At 44.8% G+C, this 18,191-nt stretch overlaps 1 protein-coding gene across 2 annotated transcripts in view; it reads left to right on the top strand.

Annotated features, from left to right (window-relative positions):
- Positions 1-18,191, top strand: part of LOC115478843 (ubiquitin carboxyl-terminal hydrolase 47-like) — a 110,434-nt gene that overhangs the window by 81,375 nt on the left and 10,868 nt on the right. For both annotated transcript variants that reach the window (XM_030216466.1, XM_030216467.1), the window contains 2 exons: positions 2,532-2,669; positions 16,134-16,171. In XM_030216466.1, the coding sequence (XP_030072326.1) occupies positions 2,532-2,669; positions 16,134-16,171 (176 nt within the window). The remainder of the gene's footprint in view (positions 1-2,531; positions 2,670-16,133; positions 16,172-18,191) is intronic.

Here is an 18,191-nt window from a genome sequence, read left to right as displayed (position 1 = left end):
TGTAGGGAATTAAAAGGTTATTGATGTAGACTGGTACGAACGGGGAGCATCCTTTGAAAACTAGAACCAGAATTGTAAATTTTAGCCGGTAAGAGATGAGGAGCCTGTGTTGGGACGGCAGAAGTGGGAAGACATGATCGAAATGGTGGGCATGGTGCAGGAGTTTAGTAGCAGTGGATTAGACTAATTGAAGATGTTTGATGGAATAGAGAGGGAGTCCAGCATAGAGGAAATTACAGTAATCAAGGTGAGTAAGGATGAGTGCAGAGAAAAGAACGGATTGAGCAGACACGCAAAATAAAGAACCACTGTATCGATTTAGGGTTTAAAAGTGAGTTTACTGTTGAATTGCCCTATTCCTTTTATTTTATTTTACTTTATTTTTTAAAATCCAATTATACAAGATAAATTACAAGGAAATACACTTGATAAGAAAAGGCAAGAGAAGATTCATTTTCACCTGAAAATCAAAAATAAAGAAAAATTTATATGGACATCTCCCTCTAGTGTACAAATAATGAGGAGCCAAATACAAATTGAAAGGAATATAAAAGCCTTACAGGAAAAAGTCAAGGGATAGGTATAGCTACATCTCTCCACCCAATCACTGGCTCTCAACTACCTCAGGAGCTAGGCAAGGTCCATATCGTATCTGGAGCCTGACCAGTAGTAAGCTTATTAAAGAAAAACATAGTTAACTGCTATGGTTCAAAGAAAAACTTAAGTAACCTTATCCATTTTAATCAAACAGTTGCATAGGAAGAATAATCCTCCCGACTGGAGAACTTTTGGATCTTAAAAGGAGAAATTGCTTCCTCCTTTTTTGTTTAGCGTAAGAGACATCATGGAAGATCTTAAACCAAGAATTCATAAAGATATGGCCTTTCATTTTGAAAGAACATTGTGAGTAACCAGTCTCTGGCTCCAGTAAAGTAGCAGTGACTATAGATCCATTTTAGAGCTCTCCAGATAATCAGATCTAAACTATCAAATCTGGGAAGCCTGATCATATTCCTCCAGAGTCTGTTTCATAGCAGATGGTGTATAAAAAGCTCTGGAGAATGGGGCTACTTGACTTTGGAATAATTTTATTCACTGAGGGGTTGAAAAAAAACTGATTATTTATTGAAAGGGATCAGAGACACAGATAAAGGAAGAGAATGGAGCATAACGGTATTACATTAATGCTGTACAATCTCAGCACAGAAAGACTACCCCCAAACAGTGTTTGGGTTGCATTTGTCTTCTATAAAATGAGTTGGAGCATCCCATATCTGTCTCTGAGTGATTGTTTCAAGGGGCATCTATGCCAGGGCCTTGAAGGAAAATTCATCAGAGAACTTGTTCCTTTGGATAAGAATATGCATCATCAGGTGAAAGTGGGAGGGGACTGAAAAAAGTAAAGTTTTTGTGGGGCCTTGTAGTGTGAATCTGTCTGTGGACCACCCTGCGACTGGTCCACCCTTGATTATTTAAGTAGGGGTGAAAAATGGGGGCAGTTGAAGACAAGGATAATAAAAAACTAGAAGGAGGAAAAGGGGAACTGAGAGTAGGAGTTGAAAAGCTGCTAGATAAGTGAAAAGTAAAATGAGAGACTGAAGACTGCAGAATAAAAAGAAAAGGGTAAGGAGAAGTAAAATCTAGCTTTGCATTATTTTCAGAGAGAAATAGAGGGGAGGAAAGGAAGAGGACAAAGGAAAACAAAACCAGAAAATGAAAAAGAGACCCTGGAAAAGATTAGGAAAAGATCAGGAAAAGCTCAAAAAGGAGAAAATGGGAAAAAAAAAAAAGCAAGACCAGTAGAAAAATAAAAAGGTACAAAAAAAGCATGACTGGAAATTGTATATCAGTTTTGACAATATGCATTTCTGTTTCTCTTTCTTTAGTGTTCCACTGCTGAAAGAATCTGCTTTCTTGGGCTTTCCATTTCCATTTCAATATGTGTATGCATGCTTCTGTATCAAATTTGTAATCTCTTATTCAATATTTGGTGAATGTGTCTGCCTGTGAACATCTGCCTGTGAGTTACTCTGCTAGCATGTGGTTTCTGTGTGGGGATCTATAGCAGTCCAGCCTGGTGTAATTTTACAATCCTGCTTTTTCCTAGGTAAGGTTTTTGCTATCTAAATCTTGGGAGTTAGAGCCCTTTTTAGTATTAGTGTGTTATCTGCCTTTACACCCATGGTGGCAGATAACAGCACTAAGCTTAGTGTGCACCACTGGATTATGAAGATACAAGTGTCTTTCTTGAAGGCTTTGTGTTACTTTACACAGTGTCTGGCAGTGGATGGAGCTTGTTCTGCAGTTATTGAGGTGACACCAGAACTTGAATATAGTTTTTTCATATGTAGGGTTGTGAAGTGAAGCATCACATTTCTGCTGTGCACCCATTGCTCTTCCTGTGTTCTTATGATTATTGAGCAACACATTTTCTCAGCCCTTCTCAAAATATATATATATATTCATAAAATTTTACACAATTTTAGTAGAATTCTAGTTCATAGCTAACGACCTGCATATTTTTCTTTCAGAATGCCATTCAGTGCATGTACAATCTCTTTGCAATCTGTCATCATCATGGAGGAGTTAGAGGTGGTCATTACGTGGCTGAGATAAATTCATTTGAGGATAACCACTGGTACCATTTTAATGATGCTGCTGTATGCAAGGTAAAAGTGATAATTTTATAACAGACTACCTAACAAATCACACTCAGCGGGCCAGCTGCCGATATTCAGCAGCATGTAACCAGGCATTCCTGCTGAATATCAGCTTTGACCGCCCATTTCAAAAGTGGGCAAGAGGAAGGGCGTTCTTAGGCGGAGTCGGGGAGGAACCAGGAGCTCCGCGGGTGCTGGCAATATTCAGTACCAGCACCTACATAGCTAAGCGACTAGACTAATTAGAATCATATAAGCAGCAGTCCTAACTTGTGTCATTTAGCTATGTGGATGCTGGCACTGAATGTCAGCCAGCTATTGCATAGGTCCGGGCTATGGTTCAGTTCCCCTCTCTCCTGCACTCCTCCCAACAAAGTCCTACCTGCTTCCCAGTACCTTCAAAAAAATAGCTCTGAACCCCCTTGCCAGCCCCCCTCCTAGCTCCTTCAAAACAATGGTGCAAACACCCACCCCCTTATATGCCCTTATGTGGAAGGCTGACCTCTAGTGGTAGTACTGCAAGACTTCTATTACAGCATGCAGCAGCCTTTTTCTGCTGGAAGCCAATAGGAGCAGGAGTGAGTGGGGTTTGCTCCTGCTTGATGAACTCACTGGACCTCCAGGGAGTTAGTGATAGGCCCTGGGAGGTGGAGCTACAGGTTAGTAAGTGGGTGGGTGGGTGAGAGGGGGCGGGTATTGGCAGGCATCAGCAGGGCCGCCGAGAGACTGAGCCGGGCCCAGAGCAAGGCCGCTGCTGTCCCCCCCAGGATCGTTGTCACTGCCGACAGGCCCCCTTCAGGATTGTCACCGCTGCCCCTGATTGCTTTCTTCCACTGCCCCCCCAATCACTACTGCTGTCGCCACCCCCCTGATCGCTGCTGCCTCCACCCCACCCTCCCTAATCACTGCTGCCACAACTGTTAAGTACCTTGGCTGGCAGGGATCCCAAGGCCCCGCCAACAGAAGAGATCATCCTCCAGCGCAGCTCTTCTTCGTTCTGCTGCACGGCCTTCCCCTGCGGCTGCTTTCCCCCTCAGGCCGTCTGCCTTCTCTCTCCCTTCCATCTAGCATCTGCTATCTCTGCCCTTTCCATCCACCATCTGCCCCTGTCTGCCCTCTCTCTCTCCCCATTCCAACCACTGTCTGCTCTCTATCTTCCTTCCACCTCCCCACTCCCCCCGTTTTCTATTTTTGTTGATGGCTCTCTCATTCTCCCTGTCTCCTCAGCTCGAAACCTTGGGGTTATCTTTGACTCTTCTCTCTCCTTCTCTGCTCATATCCAGCAGACCGCCAAGACTTGTCGTTTCTTTCTTTACAACATCCGTAAAATCCGCCTCTTTCTTTCTGAGTACTCTACCAAAACCCTCATCCACACCCTTGTCACCTCTCGTTTAGACTACTGCAATCTGCTTCTTGCTGGCCTCCCACTTAGTCACCTCTCTCTTCTCCAATCGGTTCAAAACTCTGCTGCCTGTCTCGTCTTCCGCCAGGGTCGCTTTACTCATACTACCCCTCTCCTCAGGTCGCTTCACTGGCTCCCTATCCGTTTTCGCATCCTGTTCAAACTTCTTCTACTAACCTATAAATGTACTCACTCTGCTGCTCCCCAGTATCTCTCCACACTCGTCCTTCCCTACACCCCTTCCCGTGCACTCCGCTCCATGGATAAATCCTTCTTATCTGTTCCCTTCTCCACTACTGCCAACTCCAGACTTCGCGCCTTCTGTCTCGCTGCACCCTACGCCTGGAATAAACTTCCTGAGCCCCTACGTCTTGCCCCATCCTTGGCCACCTTTAAATCTAGACTGAAAGCCCACCTCTTTAACATTGCTTTTGACTCATAACCACTTGTAACCACTCGCCTCCACCTACCCTCCTCTCCTCCTTCCTGTACACATTAATTGATTTGATTTGCTTACTTTTTTTTTTTGTCTATTAGATTGTAAGCTCTTTGAGCAGGGACTGTCTTTCTTCTATGTGTGTGCAGCGCTGCGTATGCCTTGTAGCGCTATAGAAATGCTAAATAGTAGTAGTACCATCCAGAGTTTACCCTCTCTCACTGCCCCTTCCATCCACCATTGCCCTCCCTCTCCCATCCATCCAGGGTCTGCCCTCCCTCTCTCTCCCTTCCATCCAGGATCTGTCCCCTCTTTCTCTCTGCCCCCTCCTTTCAGCCCCCAGTTCCAGCCCGTTATCCCACTAGTCCCCAGTTTCAGCCCAAGCCCTTTTCTCCCACCACCAGTTCCAAGATTCAGCCCCAGCCACTTTCTACCTGTCTCCTTTTCAGCCCCCAGTCCACAGTTTCAGCCCCTTCCCCTTTTCAGCACCCAGTTCCAGTACTTTCCTCCTTTATCCCACCTACCCTCCTTTCATCCCCCAGTTCCAGTCCCCTTAATCCACCGGTCTTGCATTACGACCCCCATTTTCTGCCCCAGCCCGATTCTCTCATCTACCCCCCCCCCCTTTTCAGCCCCAGACCCGTTCTCCCACCTGCCCCAGGCATGGCCCCATTCTCCCTCCTGCCCCTTCTCAGACCCCAGTTCCAGCTCCAGCCCCTTCTCCTATCTGAGCCCCCCCCCCCCCCACCACCTAGTCTCCAACTGCCTACCCTCAGCTCCCTCGACAGCCTCCTTCTGTCTGCCACCTGGCTCCCTGCATTAAAAAAAAACTTTTCAGTCGGCAGCGCAGCACCAGCATGCATGCAGCACCTCGCTTCTGGGTGAAAGAAGCAGATCGCTTCGGGCCTGGCCTTCCCTCACTGTGTCCTGCTCTTGCGGAAATAGGACGTTACATCAGAGGAGGGCGGGACACAGTGAGGGAAGGCCGGGCCCAAGGCGATCTGCTTCTTTCACCCAGATGTGAGACACTGCACGCTGGCTCTGTGCTGCCGATTGAGAGATTTTTAAAAAAATGCAGGGGTGGATTGCCCCCACTGCCTCACCGTTGCTCCGAGCAGGAGAGGGAGAGAGACCCTGGTGCCGGGCCCCCCTTGGAGTCCTGGGCCCGGGGAATTTCCCCCCTCCCCCCTTGGCGGCCCTGGGTATCAGCACTATTGTTTTGAAGGTACCAGGAGGGGGGGGGGCTGACATTAAGGGGGGGTGGTTCACTAGACAGGGTTGGAATTGGGAGGGGAGGAAAAGGACTGATCCTCTTTTGTGGGTTCCAGGTGATATTCAGCTAGGTCCCGCTTAAGCTTGTGCCTCGACATGTCCCAGCATTGAATATCCAAGGCTAATTTACCCCGCGACAGAGTTTACATTTAAACAATTTTTATTGAACAAATAAATAAAGATACATTAATTCAAACAGAAGCATGTGTTGTTCAATATTTTTAACAAGTTGTGTTTCCAACCCAAACTCCGCTCCTCCCACCCGCCCTTCCTTATATCCTTTTTAGTTCAAAATTTTGTAATTAATCTTAGTCAGGATTAAATCATCAGACCGATAAACAACTAATTTAGGCAAAGATATCAAACTAATATAGAATAATAAACTTTCAAAAAAATGTGATCCTGATTTACTAAGTCCCGTGACAGAGTATAAAAAGAACACTGACCACTGCCAGCTAAATATTGACTGGACCTATTTTAAGCCTGTTTTGTAAAGACAACTTAGGTGTCTATGGGCGTTTATAACATAGGCTCCTACAGTGATCCCCAGTAGAGCAGAAATGCTCTGGCTCAAATTTACAGTGCTCCAAATAAAGTGCAAATTTGTGCCTATTTTTTTTAATATGTATGAAATCTCTCTGTAAAGAGGTTTTCAGTAGGACAAGATTTGTGTGTTAAAAGGCTGGCATTTTGTTTTGTGAGGTTTCTTTATCAGTTTTGGTGAGACATGTCAGCATGATGAAGATAGTCTTTCAGTGAAATATATCTTTTTCTGTTCTCCATAGCAACCTCTGTTTGAGAGGAGCGGGAAGAGCTTTCCTGAGGACAGAGTAAATAGAGAGTGACTTCTCTGTTGAGGGGCAGAGTTCCGTTAAACCTGTCAGGAGTTTGGATCACAGATAGTTCTGGGTAAAAGGGAGAGAAATCTTACCCACTCAAACCCTTTTACCTTAGATGGAGGCACCAGGTGCCATACATATAACGGACCGATGGAGCTGGCCAGGGGACTCCTACCAGGCCAGCCCCCAAACCCAGGGATGCTCCTGAGGGTCATACATCAAACATATAAACGGCGAGTGACCGTACTCACTCGCAAATGCGCAGTAGAGACCTTCTCTGCCCCGCCCCACGTCAATACGTGATGACGGGGGGCGGAACACAGAGGGTCTGTACTGCGCATTAATGCTGAGGGAGGGACACCGCCGTCTAACACTCCCCCCACCCGAGTCGCCGCCGCCACCCACCTTCTACCCGGTCGGGCCCTCGCTCCGCTATTGAAACAGCGAGGGTCCGGGAACGCAGCACTGAGCTCTGCTGAGCTGCCGACATCGCCCTTCCTTCTTCTTCTCTGCCTCTGTCCCGCCCTCGACGACGTTACGTCACACGAGGGCGGGACAGGCAGAGAAGAAGAACGAAGGCCGACGTCGGCAGCTCAGCAGAGCTCAGTGCTGCGTTCCCGGACCCTCGCTGTTTCAATAGCGGAGCGAGGGCCCGGCCGGGTGGAAGGTGGTGGTGACGGCTCGGTGGGGGGGCGCGAACTCGGAGGGAGAGGGGCAGCGGCGAACTCCGCGGGGGGGGGGCGGGCCTTTCAACCCCCCCTTCCTATAATAGCCCGTTTTTATGGGCTCAAAGTCTAGTACATATATATTATAAAATATGTGTATATGTCCCAACCCCACCCACTCTGACTAAACTAGTAGTTTTCAACCTAGTTATTGGGACACACCTGGCCAGTCAGGTTTTCAGGATACCCACAATGAATATGCATGAGATATATATTTACATACATTGAAGGCAGTGCATGCTAATTCATCTCATGCATAATCGTTGTGGATATCCTGAAAAGCTGATTGGCAGGGTGTGTGAGGACTGAACTGAGAACCCATGACTTAAACTATGCCCCCTGGGAATGCCTAAGTGCAGATTTCATAAAAGTAGATGCATTGTTTCCATGTGGCTCCATATATGTGGTCACATATGATTTACACATGTATGTAGTCACATAATTTTATAAAAGTCCATTTTAACATATAAAATGGGCTGCCTATATGAAATGTCCAAAGTTGTCCATCTTGTGCCCTTCTTCTGACTTGAGTTTCATCAAAAAGCAGCTTGTTTTGGGGTTGACACTGTAAGGGATCATTAAGGTGATGAATGTAGCATCTATACAAAGTGCTGTAAGCATTCCGTCTTTTAAAAAAACAGCCATTACTTTTGCCATTTTTAAATGGACCTACGCAAAAGGAAACAACATGATCATTGTCAAAATATGTGGAAACTTAACCACAGGAACACAGACAACAGTTTGTATGGTTGCTTCATTCATCATCATAATCCTTTAAGGGAGTAGTTATTAAGGTGAGTTACAGCCCTAACATGTTATTTCCCCTTTAACAAGTGTTGAGGTGCAAAAACATATGTTACTTTAGCATACTGCACGTTAAAATACAGTGGTGGAAATAAGTATTTGATCCCTTGCTGATTTTGTAAGTTTGCCCACTGACAAAGACATGAGCAGCCCATAATTGAAGGGTAGGTTATTGGTAACAGTGAGAGATAGCACATCACAAATTAAATCCGGAAAATCACATTGTGGAAAGTATATGAATTTATTTGCATTCTGCAGAGGGAAATAAGTATTTAATCCCTCTGGCAAACAAGACCTAATACTTGGTGGCAAAACCCTTGTTGGCAAGCACAGCGGTCAGACGTCTTCTGTAGTTGATGATGAGGTTTGCACACATGTCAGGAGGAATTTTGGTCCACTCCTCTTTGCAGATCATCTCTAAATCATTAAGAGTTCTGGGCTGTCGCTTGGCAACTCGCAACTTCAGCTCCCTCCATAAGTTTTCAATGGGATTAAGGTCTGGTGACTGGCTAGGCCACTCCGTGACCCTAATGTGCTTCTTCCTGAACCACTCCTTTGTTGCCTTGGCTGTATGTTTTGGGTCATTGTCGTGCTGGAAGACCCAGCCACGACCCATTTTTAAGGCCCTGGCGGAGGGAAGGAGGTTGTCACTCAGAATTGTACGGTACATGGCCCCATCCATTCTCCCATTGATGCGGTGAAGTAGTCCTGTGCCCTTAGCAGAGAAACACCCCCAAAACATAACATTTCCACCTCCATGCTTGACAGTGGGGACGGTGTTCTTTGGGTCATAGGCAGCATTTCTCTTCCTCCAAACACGGCGAGTTGAGTTCATGCCAAAGAGCTCAATTTTTGTCTCATCTGACCACAGCACCTTCTCCCAATCACTCTCGGCATCATCCAGGTGTTCACTGGCAAACTTCAGACGGGTCGTCACATGTGCCTTCCGGAGCAGGGGGACCTTGCGGGCACTGCAGGATTGCAATCCGTTATGTCGTAATGTGTTACCAATGGTTTTCGTGGTGACAGTGGTCCCAGCTGCCTTGAGATCATTGACAAGTTCCCCCCTTGTAGTTGTAGGCTGATTTCTAACCTTCCTCATGATCAAGGATACCCCACGAGGTGAGATTTTGCGTGGAGCCCCAGATCTTTGTCGATTGACAGTCATTTTGTACTTCTTCCATTTTCTTACTATGGCACCAACAGTTGTCTCCTTCTCGCCCAGCGTCTTACTGATGGTTTTGTAGCCCATTCCAGCCTTGTGCAGGTGTATGATCTTGTCCCTGACATCCTTAGACAGCTCCTTGCTCTTGGCCATTTTGTAGAGGTTATAGTCTGACTGATTCACTGAGTCTGTGGACAGGTGTCTTTCATACAGGTGACCATTGCCGACAGCTGTCTGTCATGCAGGTAACGAGTTGATTTGGAGCATCTACCTGGTCTGTAGGGGCCAGATCTCTTACTGGTTGGTGGGGGATCAAATACTTATGTCCCTCTGCAGAATGCAAATAAATTCATATACTTTCCACAATGTGATTTTCCGGATTTAATTTGTGATGTGCTATCTCTCACTGTTACCAATAACCTGCCCTTCAATTATGGGCTGCTCATGTCTTTGTCAGTGGGCAAACTTACAAAATCAGCAAGGGATCAAATACTTATTTCCACCACTGTAAGTTACCTGTGGAATACACAATGAGATTCAAAACATTCAAATGCATGTAGAGGATGACTCGGGGACTAAGTTTGTCCCCGTCCTCGCCCCATCCCCACAGGCTCTGTCCTCATCTGCAGCAACCTCGAACACGATATTATATTTAAATCTTTTTATTAAAGTATAAAAAGGAACAATATTCTGTGCAACTGTTGTTTATAAATCACAAATAGGAAACAATAATAACAACAAGCAACTATAATAACAACCCACCACCACCCAGAGCAGTAACCTAGTGGTTAGTGTAGTGGACTTTGATCCTGGGGAACTGAGTTCAATTCCCACTGCAGCTCCTTGCGATTCTGGGCAAGTCACTTAACCCTCTATTTTCCCCTGGTACAAAATAAGTACCTGAATATATATAAACCGCTTTGAATGTAGTTGCAAAAAAACCTCAGAAAGGTGGTATATCAAGTCCCCTTTCCCTTCCCTTCCCTCTACCCCTCCAACCACAACAATAGCTGACTTCTACTACCCCAAGGAACCCTAATCCACCCTGTTAAAATGTCCAGGGGGTAAAAAAAATACAACCTGCTCTGTATCCCTTAGTACGGGAGAAATATCTTTATGATTTTTTAATCTGTGAATGAATAATAAGTCATCAACAATCTCAGGATTCAAGGCCCCAGTGATAAAAGATAAATGCGGGCGCTAGAGGCTACTAGCACCAGACTAGCTCCCATATTTACCATTGCACAAATGACCAGAAGGGTATACAGCTCCCGTGCCAGGAAATACAGCAGAGCTCATTTAAATTAGATTTAAATGAGCTCTGTGGTATTCTGCCCACATGATCAGAGACCAGCGCTCTGATCGTATACGCAGAATAGAGTGTTAACTATATGCCAGCTCAGAACTTAGGGTTAAGCTCTGTCCCCAACCCCCATTCAAGCCATGCAGCCTGGGCTGTCACCATCAGTCCTGGGGGTCCACTGGACCCCAGGACCCAACAATGGCTGAGGCCCTGGTGGCCTAGTGCCCCCAAAGCCCCCCCACCCCAGACAGCGACACAGGGGGTTGGTCCATTGGACCTCCAGCTCTCCTGACACCTCTCCCCCCGACATGAGGACACAGAGGAGCTGGAGGTCCAGTGGACCTCTAGGCTCCCTTACCCCCCCCCCCAACCATAGGCGGTCGGTGGCCCAACTGTTTGGGGAGGCTAAAGGGGTGGGGCCATGGGCGGAGCTTACATTCATAATTGTCTGACAACACAGAAAAGTAAAAATAAAATAGTCACAATTAATATACTAACCACAATCGCTCAACTGCAAAACACTATGCACAACTTTGTGCAGAAAGGGATATACTACCAAATGTGAGACCATATGCTTTGCTAGAAATGTTACTTTGACACGTGTCTCAAAAATTAGGGACTTTCCCATTTCTCTTTACCTTAGGTATTGATTCATGATTCCAACCTGTCATTTAGTTGTGAAATTTGTGCTCTGGGAAGGCTCCATACTCTCAATCTTTTTTGATGCATGGACATTTACATTTCTTTTGCATAATTAAATATTAATTTACACTTTCTGTTTATTTCTAAATTATACTACTGTAATTCTGTTTATAATCCTTTACTTGGTTATCAATTGCATAAATTACATATAGTTTAAAATGCTGCAGTCAAGTCACATAAATGTGATCATGTCTGGTAGCTTTTAGCAGCCCAACACTGGTTGCCTGTATCTTATCAGTAAATATAAAATTGGATACAAAAAATTATGACATGAAAGCAAAACAAGGCATCAAGAAAGAAGTGAGATGTAAATTTGAATACTTCCATATAACTAATGCTTTTCTAATCTCATTGTGTGTAAACACATTAGCTAAAATAAATAAGCATTGAGATTTGAATCCCCATTTTAGTTGGAGGCCCGTACAAATGGTCCTGCTGATCCCACCTTTGATTAGCCTCGACTCCAAGGATATGATTTCTTGGTAGCCACATCACCTCAAGAACAACTTTTCATAGACACACTTTGAACTCTTAATGTTGAATCCACTGAATAAGCAAAATGTTCAGGCACTGTCCTCTTCTAGTGCAGATAAATCAGACCTTGCTATAAAACGGAGATATTACATTACCGAACCAATGAATATCAATAAACAATCGAAGGAACGGAGGTAGCAGTGGGCGTGCCTCTAGCTTCTGTCTTTCCTCATGGTGTCCTGCCTTCTGCAATGACGTATTTCCTTTTTCCGCGAGCGAGGGCGGGACACTGTGAGGGAAGAGAGAAGCTAGTGCTTTCTTCTTTACTGCCATCACCACTCGCTGCCACTGAACGTAATACGCCGGGGGGGGGGGGGGATGAAGAGAGGAGGGCTATCGATCGGGGAGCTCAGCTCAGCTGAGGGCAAGGAGCAGAGGAACCTTCCGAGAGCTGCCTGGCTGCTGCGCCAGCCGCCAGACAGCCCTGCGTTTGGGGGGAGGAGAGCAGCAGCAGCCAGGGGAAGGTCACGTTTGGGCTGGGGAGGCTTAGCCTCCCCAAGCCTCTTATACGGGGCGCCTATGCCCCCAACATAAAAATAACTCCCTGGTGGCCCAGTGGGCAACATACCCCAGCCCCCACCCGCCCTGGTGTCTCGTGACCCCCTATTCCTCCATTACCTTGTAGTGACGGAGGAAGGAGTAGCACTCTCTCCTCCTTCCAGTGCCACCTCCAAAATGGTGGTGCCCTGTCCTGCCCAGTGCATGCTGGGATACACTGGGCAGGGCTTTCCCACCATATAAGGGAGATTTGATCATCATGGCTTCAGTCTAGCTCTCCTGTTTTCCACAGTCCTTCTTGCAGTAGAAAATGGCTTCTCAGAAGATGTGCTGGTAGCAGGAATGCACAGGATCCCCCATGCAAATTTTGCCAAGTGTGGCCAGCACTTTTGCTTGTTTTTCCAAAAGATCAAAACATCGTTATCTGCATCACTTGAACGTAAATAATTGTCTAATTCATTAACAGCCTTCAAAGTAGAGAATGACACAGGAACAAAGTTTATCCCTGTCCCCACGGGCTCTGCCCCATCTCTCTAAGCTCAGTCCCCACCCCATCCCCATCTGTCCCTGTCCCTGCGGTTACCATGCATTCCCACCCCAGTGTCATTCTCTTGATGCACATAAAACACCTTATTACTAGGTATATTGAATAACACAGCTTGTGAACACCACAAGCTGCATATTTCTGGAAAAATAATGCCAGCAAACAGCCAGCATTACTTTTCTTGGCCAGGAGCATCAGTTAGCAAAGCTGTGGTTGATGCTCCTGGCTGCTTCTTAAAAGAGCCTACATTAATTTTCAAGGTGCCCCCTTACCACTGATTGCCCTCCCTCCCTCTCAATGCTCCCTTCCTTAGACTTCCAAATCACATTTTCCCTTTATCCCGTCATACCTTAAAGACCCCTCCCCCCCAGTCAACAAAAGCCCATCCCTGCCTTTCCATAGTACCACCAAGCCTACCTAGCAAAATCCCTGGTGCCTAGTGGGTTGAGGCAGGAGTGATTCCCAGTTGCTGTTGCCCCTTTTCGGTGCCGAGTTCAAAATGGTGAAGGTGATTCGTCACAGTATCCTTGCTCACTGGACACTGGGGATTTTGCCAGCTGGGTCTAGGGGGCTACAGGATGGTGGGAGGTCTTTGAAGTGGGGGCAGACATGATTGCAGGGATATATGGGGCAAGGCAATATGATTGGGAAGGTCTTTGGAGTACGGGGATGAGATTGATAGGATTTGTGGGATGGGGACATCAAGAGGGGATCATGTATTGGGGGGGACATTGGGAGGAAAGATGTATGGAGTGGAGGTCATTAGGGGGAAAGAGGGCATGGGGGCCAGGGCTGGCGGAACCCAGTAAGCGAGGTAAGCATGGCAGGGGGGTGCTGACCTCTGGAGGGCGCCACAAGCCATGCTTACCGCCGCTTACCTCAGCTCCCCAACAGGAAGAGAGGAAAAAAACTGCACATGGATGGAGAAAATAGGCAGAAGCTGGATCCATTCTTTAACTTCTCCAGTCAAGTCTGTGGAAGACCCAGCTTTTACTTATGGATGTAGGGCAAGAAATGAAGGAGGAAAGTAAAGAAATAAATGGAAAGGAAGCCCTGGAAATGGAGTTAAGAGGACAGATAGAGAGCAGCAGAATCAGATACTGGGCCAGCATGATCAGCAAACAAAGTCACCAGACAACAAAGGTAGAAAAAAAATCATTTTATTTTCATTTTAGTGTTTGGAATATGTCCACTTTGAGAATTTACATCTGCTGTCTTATTTTGCAATGTATAGCAATGTATTTCTTTCTGTTTTTCTGGTATTGTGCTGCATGCAGAGTCTAACTTCTTAGGATTTCAGGTTAATTTTTGAAGAATTTGAAGAGGGGCTGTTGCCATTCTGTATGTGTGACTGCAAGGCCAAGTGTCTGAATAGGGATCTGTTAGGTTCTGAGATTTTGATAACACATTGTTTTTCAGATTTGGCAAGACTGTCTGTTCTCCTAATTCCTGGTCTGTATACTAATTTGGTTTGTGTCATTTTGGGTATACTAGAGATGTAACAGCTTACAGAAATTATTTATAATGAAAACAAAAAAACACACAAGTTATTTTTCTTCTATACTGGTGTAATATTTTCAACGACGGTGTGGCTATTGTGGGTGTGACTACTGTAGGGGCAGAGCCATAGTGATCCCGCCCATGGATGGGTAGGGGCGCCAACTAATAGGCTGCAGGAGGGCACCAGAAACCCTAGCACCGGCCCTGGTGGGGGCAGCTGGGGAATTCATGCCAGCCCCTTTAAGAAGTACCTGGGAGCATCGGGCTGCAACTCAGTGCCCAATGTTCCTGGGAACTATGAATAGCACAGCTTGTAAGGTTAATCACAAGCTGTATTATTTATATATTGGAGGAATGACTAACTTAAGATACTGAACTATCACAGGTTAATCACTCCTGAGGGAAATTAAGCAGTGGTAAAAGCCCAATTTTTACTCCACCTTAATAAGCAGTGTCAACCCCTGAAGAAGTTGCTTTTTAATGAAACTTGAATTGGGAGAAGGGGATTAGACAGACTTCTAAGTGTAAAAGATAAGTGAATGCATTATACTGCTGCACATCTGTAACAATTTTTTAAGTGCATTCACAAAAAGAACAAAAAAAATGGAAATGATACATTTGAAAAGAATGGTTGAGGAACATGGACTGGACTAATGATTGAAAAAGGAGTGTAGAGTTGACGTTTTAATATCTCTTCTGTTCTGAGGTCTTTTATTAACATTAATTTTTGTATTGCTTTGTAGTTCATTTTATATCGTCACTTAACCACTACACTGTATTTTTTTGTGGACTGTTTTTATAAAGGCAACATAGGCACCTGTATGTCTTCATAGAATAAGCTTGCACCGTGACCCCAGTAGTACTGTTTATTATATTTATTAAGGACTTGATATACTGCCTTTACTTCAACCAAGACCAACAAACATTAATTAAAAACAAAGTGCCTGTTTACAAAGGCATGCTAGCATTTTTAGTGCACGCTGTGTAGATGCCCATAATATTCCTATGGGTGTCTACACATCGCGCACTAATTTTTAGCATGCTTTTGTAAACAGAACCCAAATTTTACTTGAAAGGAATGCCATAAAATGATAGCACACAAATTTTCCTGCACAAATTTACAACCTCACTAAAGGAGAGCCAGGGAAGCCAACATGGGACATTGAGCACACATGTGCTTTCAAGGTTTATTATATCTTGCCCCGCTGATCTTCCTGTTTTAGAGGGGGCAGGACACAGTAGGCCTTCAGTGTGTGCATGTACTGAAAGTGCCGCACCAGCCACTCTGACTCTGCTTTAGGGCTGCTGATAACTCTGGCACCAAAGTCGCCTCCCCCCACCCCCCCAAATTTTTTTTGCTGCCCTAGATGGATGCCTAATCAACCTAATGATAGGGCTGACAATACACCAGGCAGGTACTATAAGATTTCTGTTTAGCGAGCTCTGAAAAGAAGAGACTTTTAGGAACGTGTGGGATTCTTAGTTTTCCTGAAAATCTGTGTTCAAGTAGCATGAAAAACTATGTTTCCATGAATATTATCTGACCTAGAACAGTGTCCTTCTCCTCTCAGGACTCCTGAGTGTGTGAAGGTGGCCTCTTGATAGGCACAGTGCAGACCCTGGGGAGGAGAGTTATACTTGCCATGCAGATTTCTGATATTCTGCAAAGTACACGAGGACCGAGTTCTTAAGGAGCACCTATGTATTTATTAACATTTCATTCACTACGTCCTTGTGTTGTTTTTGCAGATCATAGAAGAAGAAAACTTACTTGATACAAAGATCAGGTATTATCTCTTACTGATTCTTAGAGACCAACCAGCAAAATTTTTGTAATTAGTGCTTCATATGCAAAAATGCAAGACCTCCCAAAGTTTGGAAGTTTTATACAGAAAACTCCATTTCCAAAATAATTTGGTGGTTTTCCACTTCGCAGATACTAAAATTTATAGGTAGTGAAATATTATTCAGATTAATAATTAGTGAACTGCTAAAATACTAGATCATACAAAGGAACTCATTCTGAACGGAGTGAAAACCAACATGCAAATGTTTTTACAGGCTGTTTGCAAGAAAATGTAAATACAGCTCAGTGAATTGTAAGTTTTATTTTTTGCTTGTTGGTCTCGTTAGTAAAATTTCATGTGAAAGCTTGCAGTCCAGCAAACATTTGGCACAACAGAAGGGATATTTTTGTAATAGATTGCAGTCATTTGCTTGTTCTGTTTTTTTTTTTTTTACTCAAGCATGTCTCCTTTTTTTCTGTACTGCCATCAAGTTCTTGTCAGGCCCTTATATGGCAGCTGAACCCCTAGTGGTAGTACTGTGAAACTACCACTAGGGGTCACTGGCACCACTGGGGAGGAGTAACTGGGGTTGCTTCTACCGCAACTCCACTACACCCCAGGGATTTTCTCTAGGTATGTGACACTGCTGTCTTCTGTGCAGCAAGTGCCTTTGCCAAACAAAACCTTAGCTGAAGTATATTCTTCTTAGCAGCAAGATTAAATAAAGTTTGAGTTGAGCCTTTCTTTTCTCCAACTGGGGTTCAAGCTTAACTCCTAAGGTACCACCCTTATGCTTCATTTGACCAGCAGTCCCATATACAGCAAGCTCCACACACTAAGGGTGAGCCCCTTTAAAACCTTGCCCGGCACTCCACATTTGTATGTCATCCGCATAGAAAGCAGTCAGCCCTAGAAAGTGAATGATATTCAGAAGAGGAGACATATAGACATTAAAAAGGGTAGGGGCCAGCAGAGAACCTTGTGGGACTCCACAAAGTAATTGGTAGCAATCAGAGGAGGAATTCTGCTAGTGCACAGTATAGGGCAATTTTGAAAGTTAAATCATTTGAAAATTCTTTGACCAGACTGTACCATTTCTGGTCCCTTCCAGAGAATTGCCTTGATAACAGCATTTAGCTGACCCATTGGGACTTAATCACTACACAGCAGGAGGTAAGGGTTGGGCTCTGAATAGGGGACAAACCATTTGTTTGTAACTTTCCTCAGGTTCTGACCTGTTTGTACCTGAACCAAAAACTCCTGCAAAAGTAAAGTAAAATTCTGACCTTTTAAATTCCAAACTTCTCAACTTTCTGGCTATAGGTGAGATACCTGATATTCTCTTTAATTTAATGCTTATTGCTTAATTAATTAATTTGCCCTGTGAAACCTCTTATTTTCTTTCTTTCTCTTCCTGCCAAGCTCTGATAGAGAGGAAGGCTGCATTGCATTGTATTGAGGCTCTAAAGTGCATTTTACATTGTTGAAACTGATATAATTATTGGGAATATCTGGATTTATATTACAACAAGGAAAGTTTTATATTCTAGGGCAATTTTGAAAGTTAAATCATTTGAAAATTCTTTGACCAGACTGTACCATTTCTGGTCCCATCCAGAGAATTGCCTTGATAACAGCATTTAGCTGACCCATTGGGACTTATAATCCCACCCACCCCAGGGTTTTCCACTCATTTATAGACAAACCAAACCTCATTAACTTTACTCAATCATACACAGGCAGTCTTACACACTGTTAACCCCAACATAGTGCACCTGTTCATACCCATTTCAACCAATGAGGATGACTTTTATTCTCTGCAATAATTGTGGTGCTTTAGTTTCAAGGCCAATCATCTGGAGACTTATGTCAAATGTCCGAGTGGGTGCACACCTGGGAAGCAGTGACCATCAAACGGTTTGGTTTGATATGACTGCTGAAGTGGAGGGCGGTCACTCTAAACTCAAAGTCCTGGATTTCAAGCGTGCTGACTTTAGTAAAATGGGGGAATACCTGAGGA

This window comes from Microcaecilia unicolor, chromosome 10 (assembly GCF_901765095.1).
Source record: "Microcaecilia unicolor chromosome 10, aMicUni1.1, whole genome shotgun sequence".
NCBI lineage: Eukaryota > Metazoa > Chordata > Amphibia > Gymnophiona > Siphonopidae > Microcaecilia > Microcaecilia unicolor.
The sequence above is the reverse complement of the archived record's forward strand: the minus strand, read 5'-3'. Positions and strand labels throughout refer to the sequence as shown.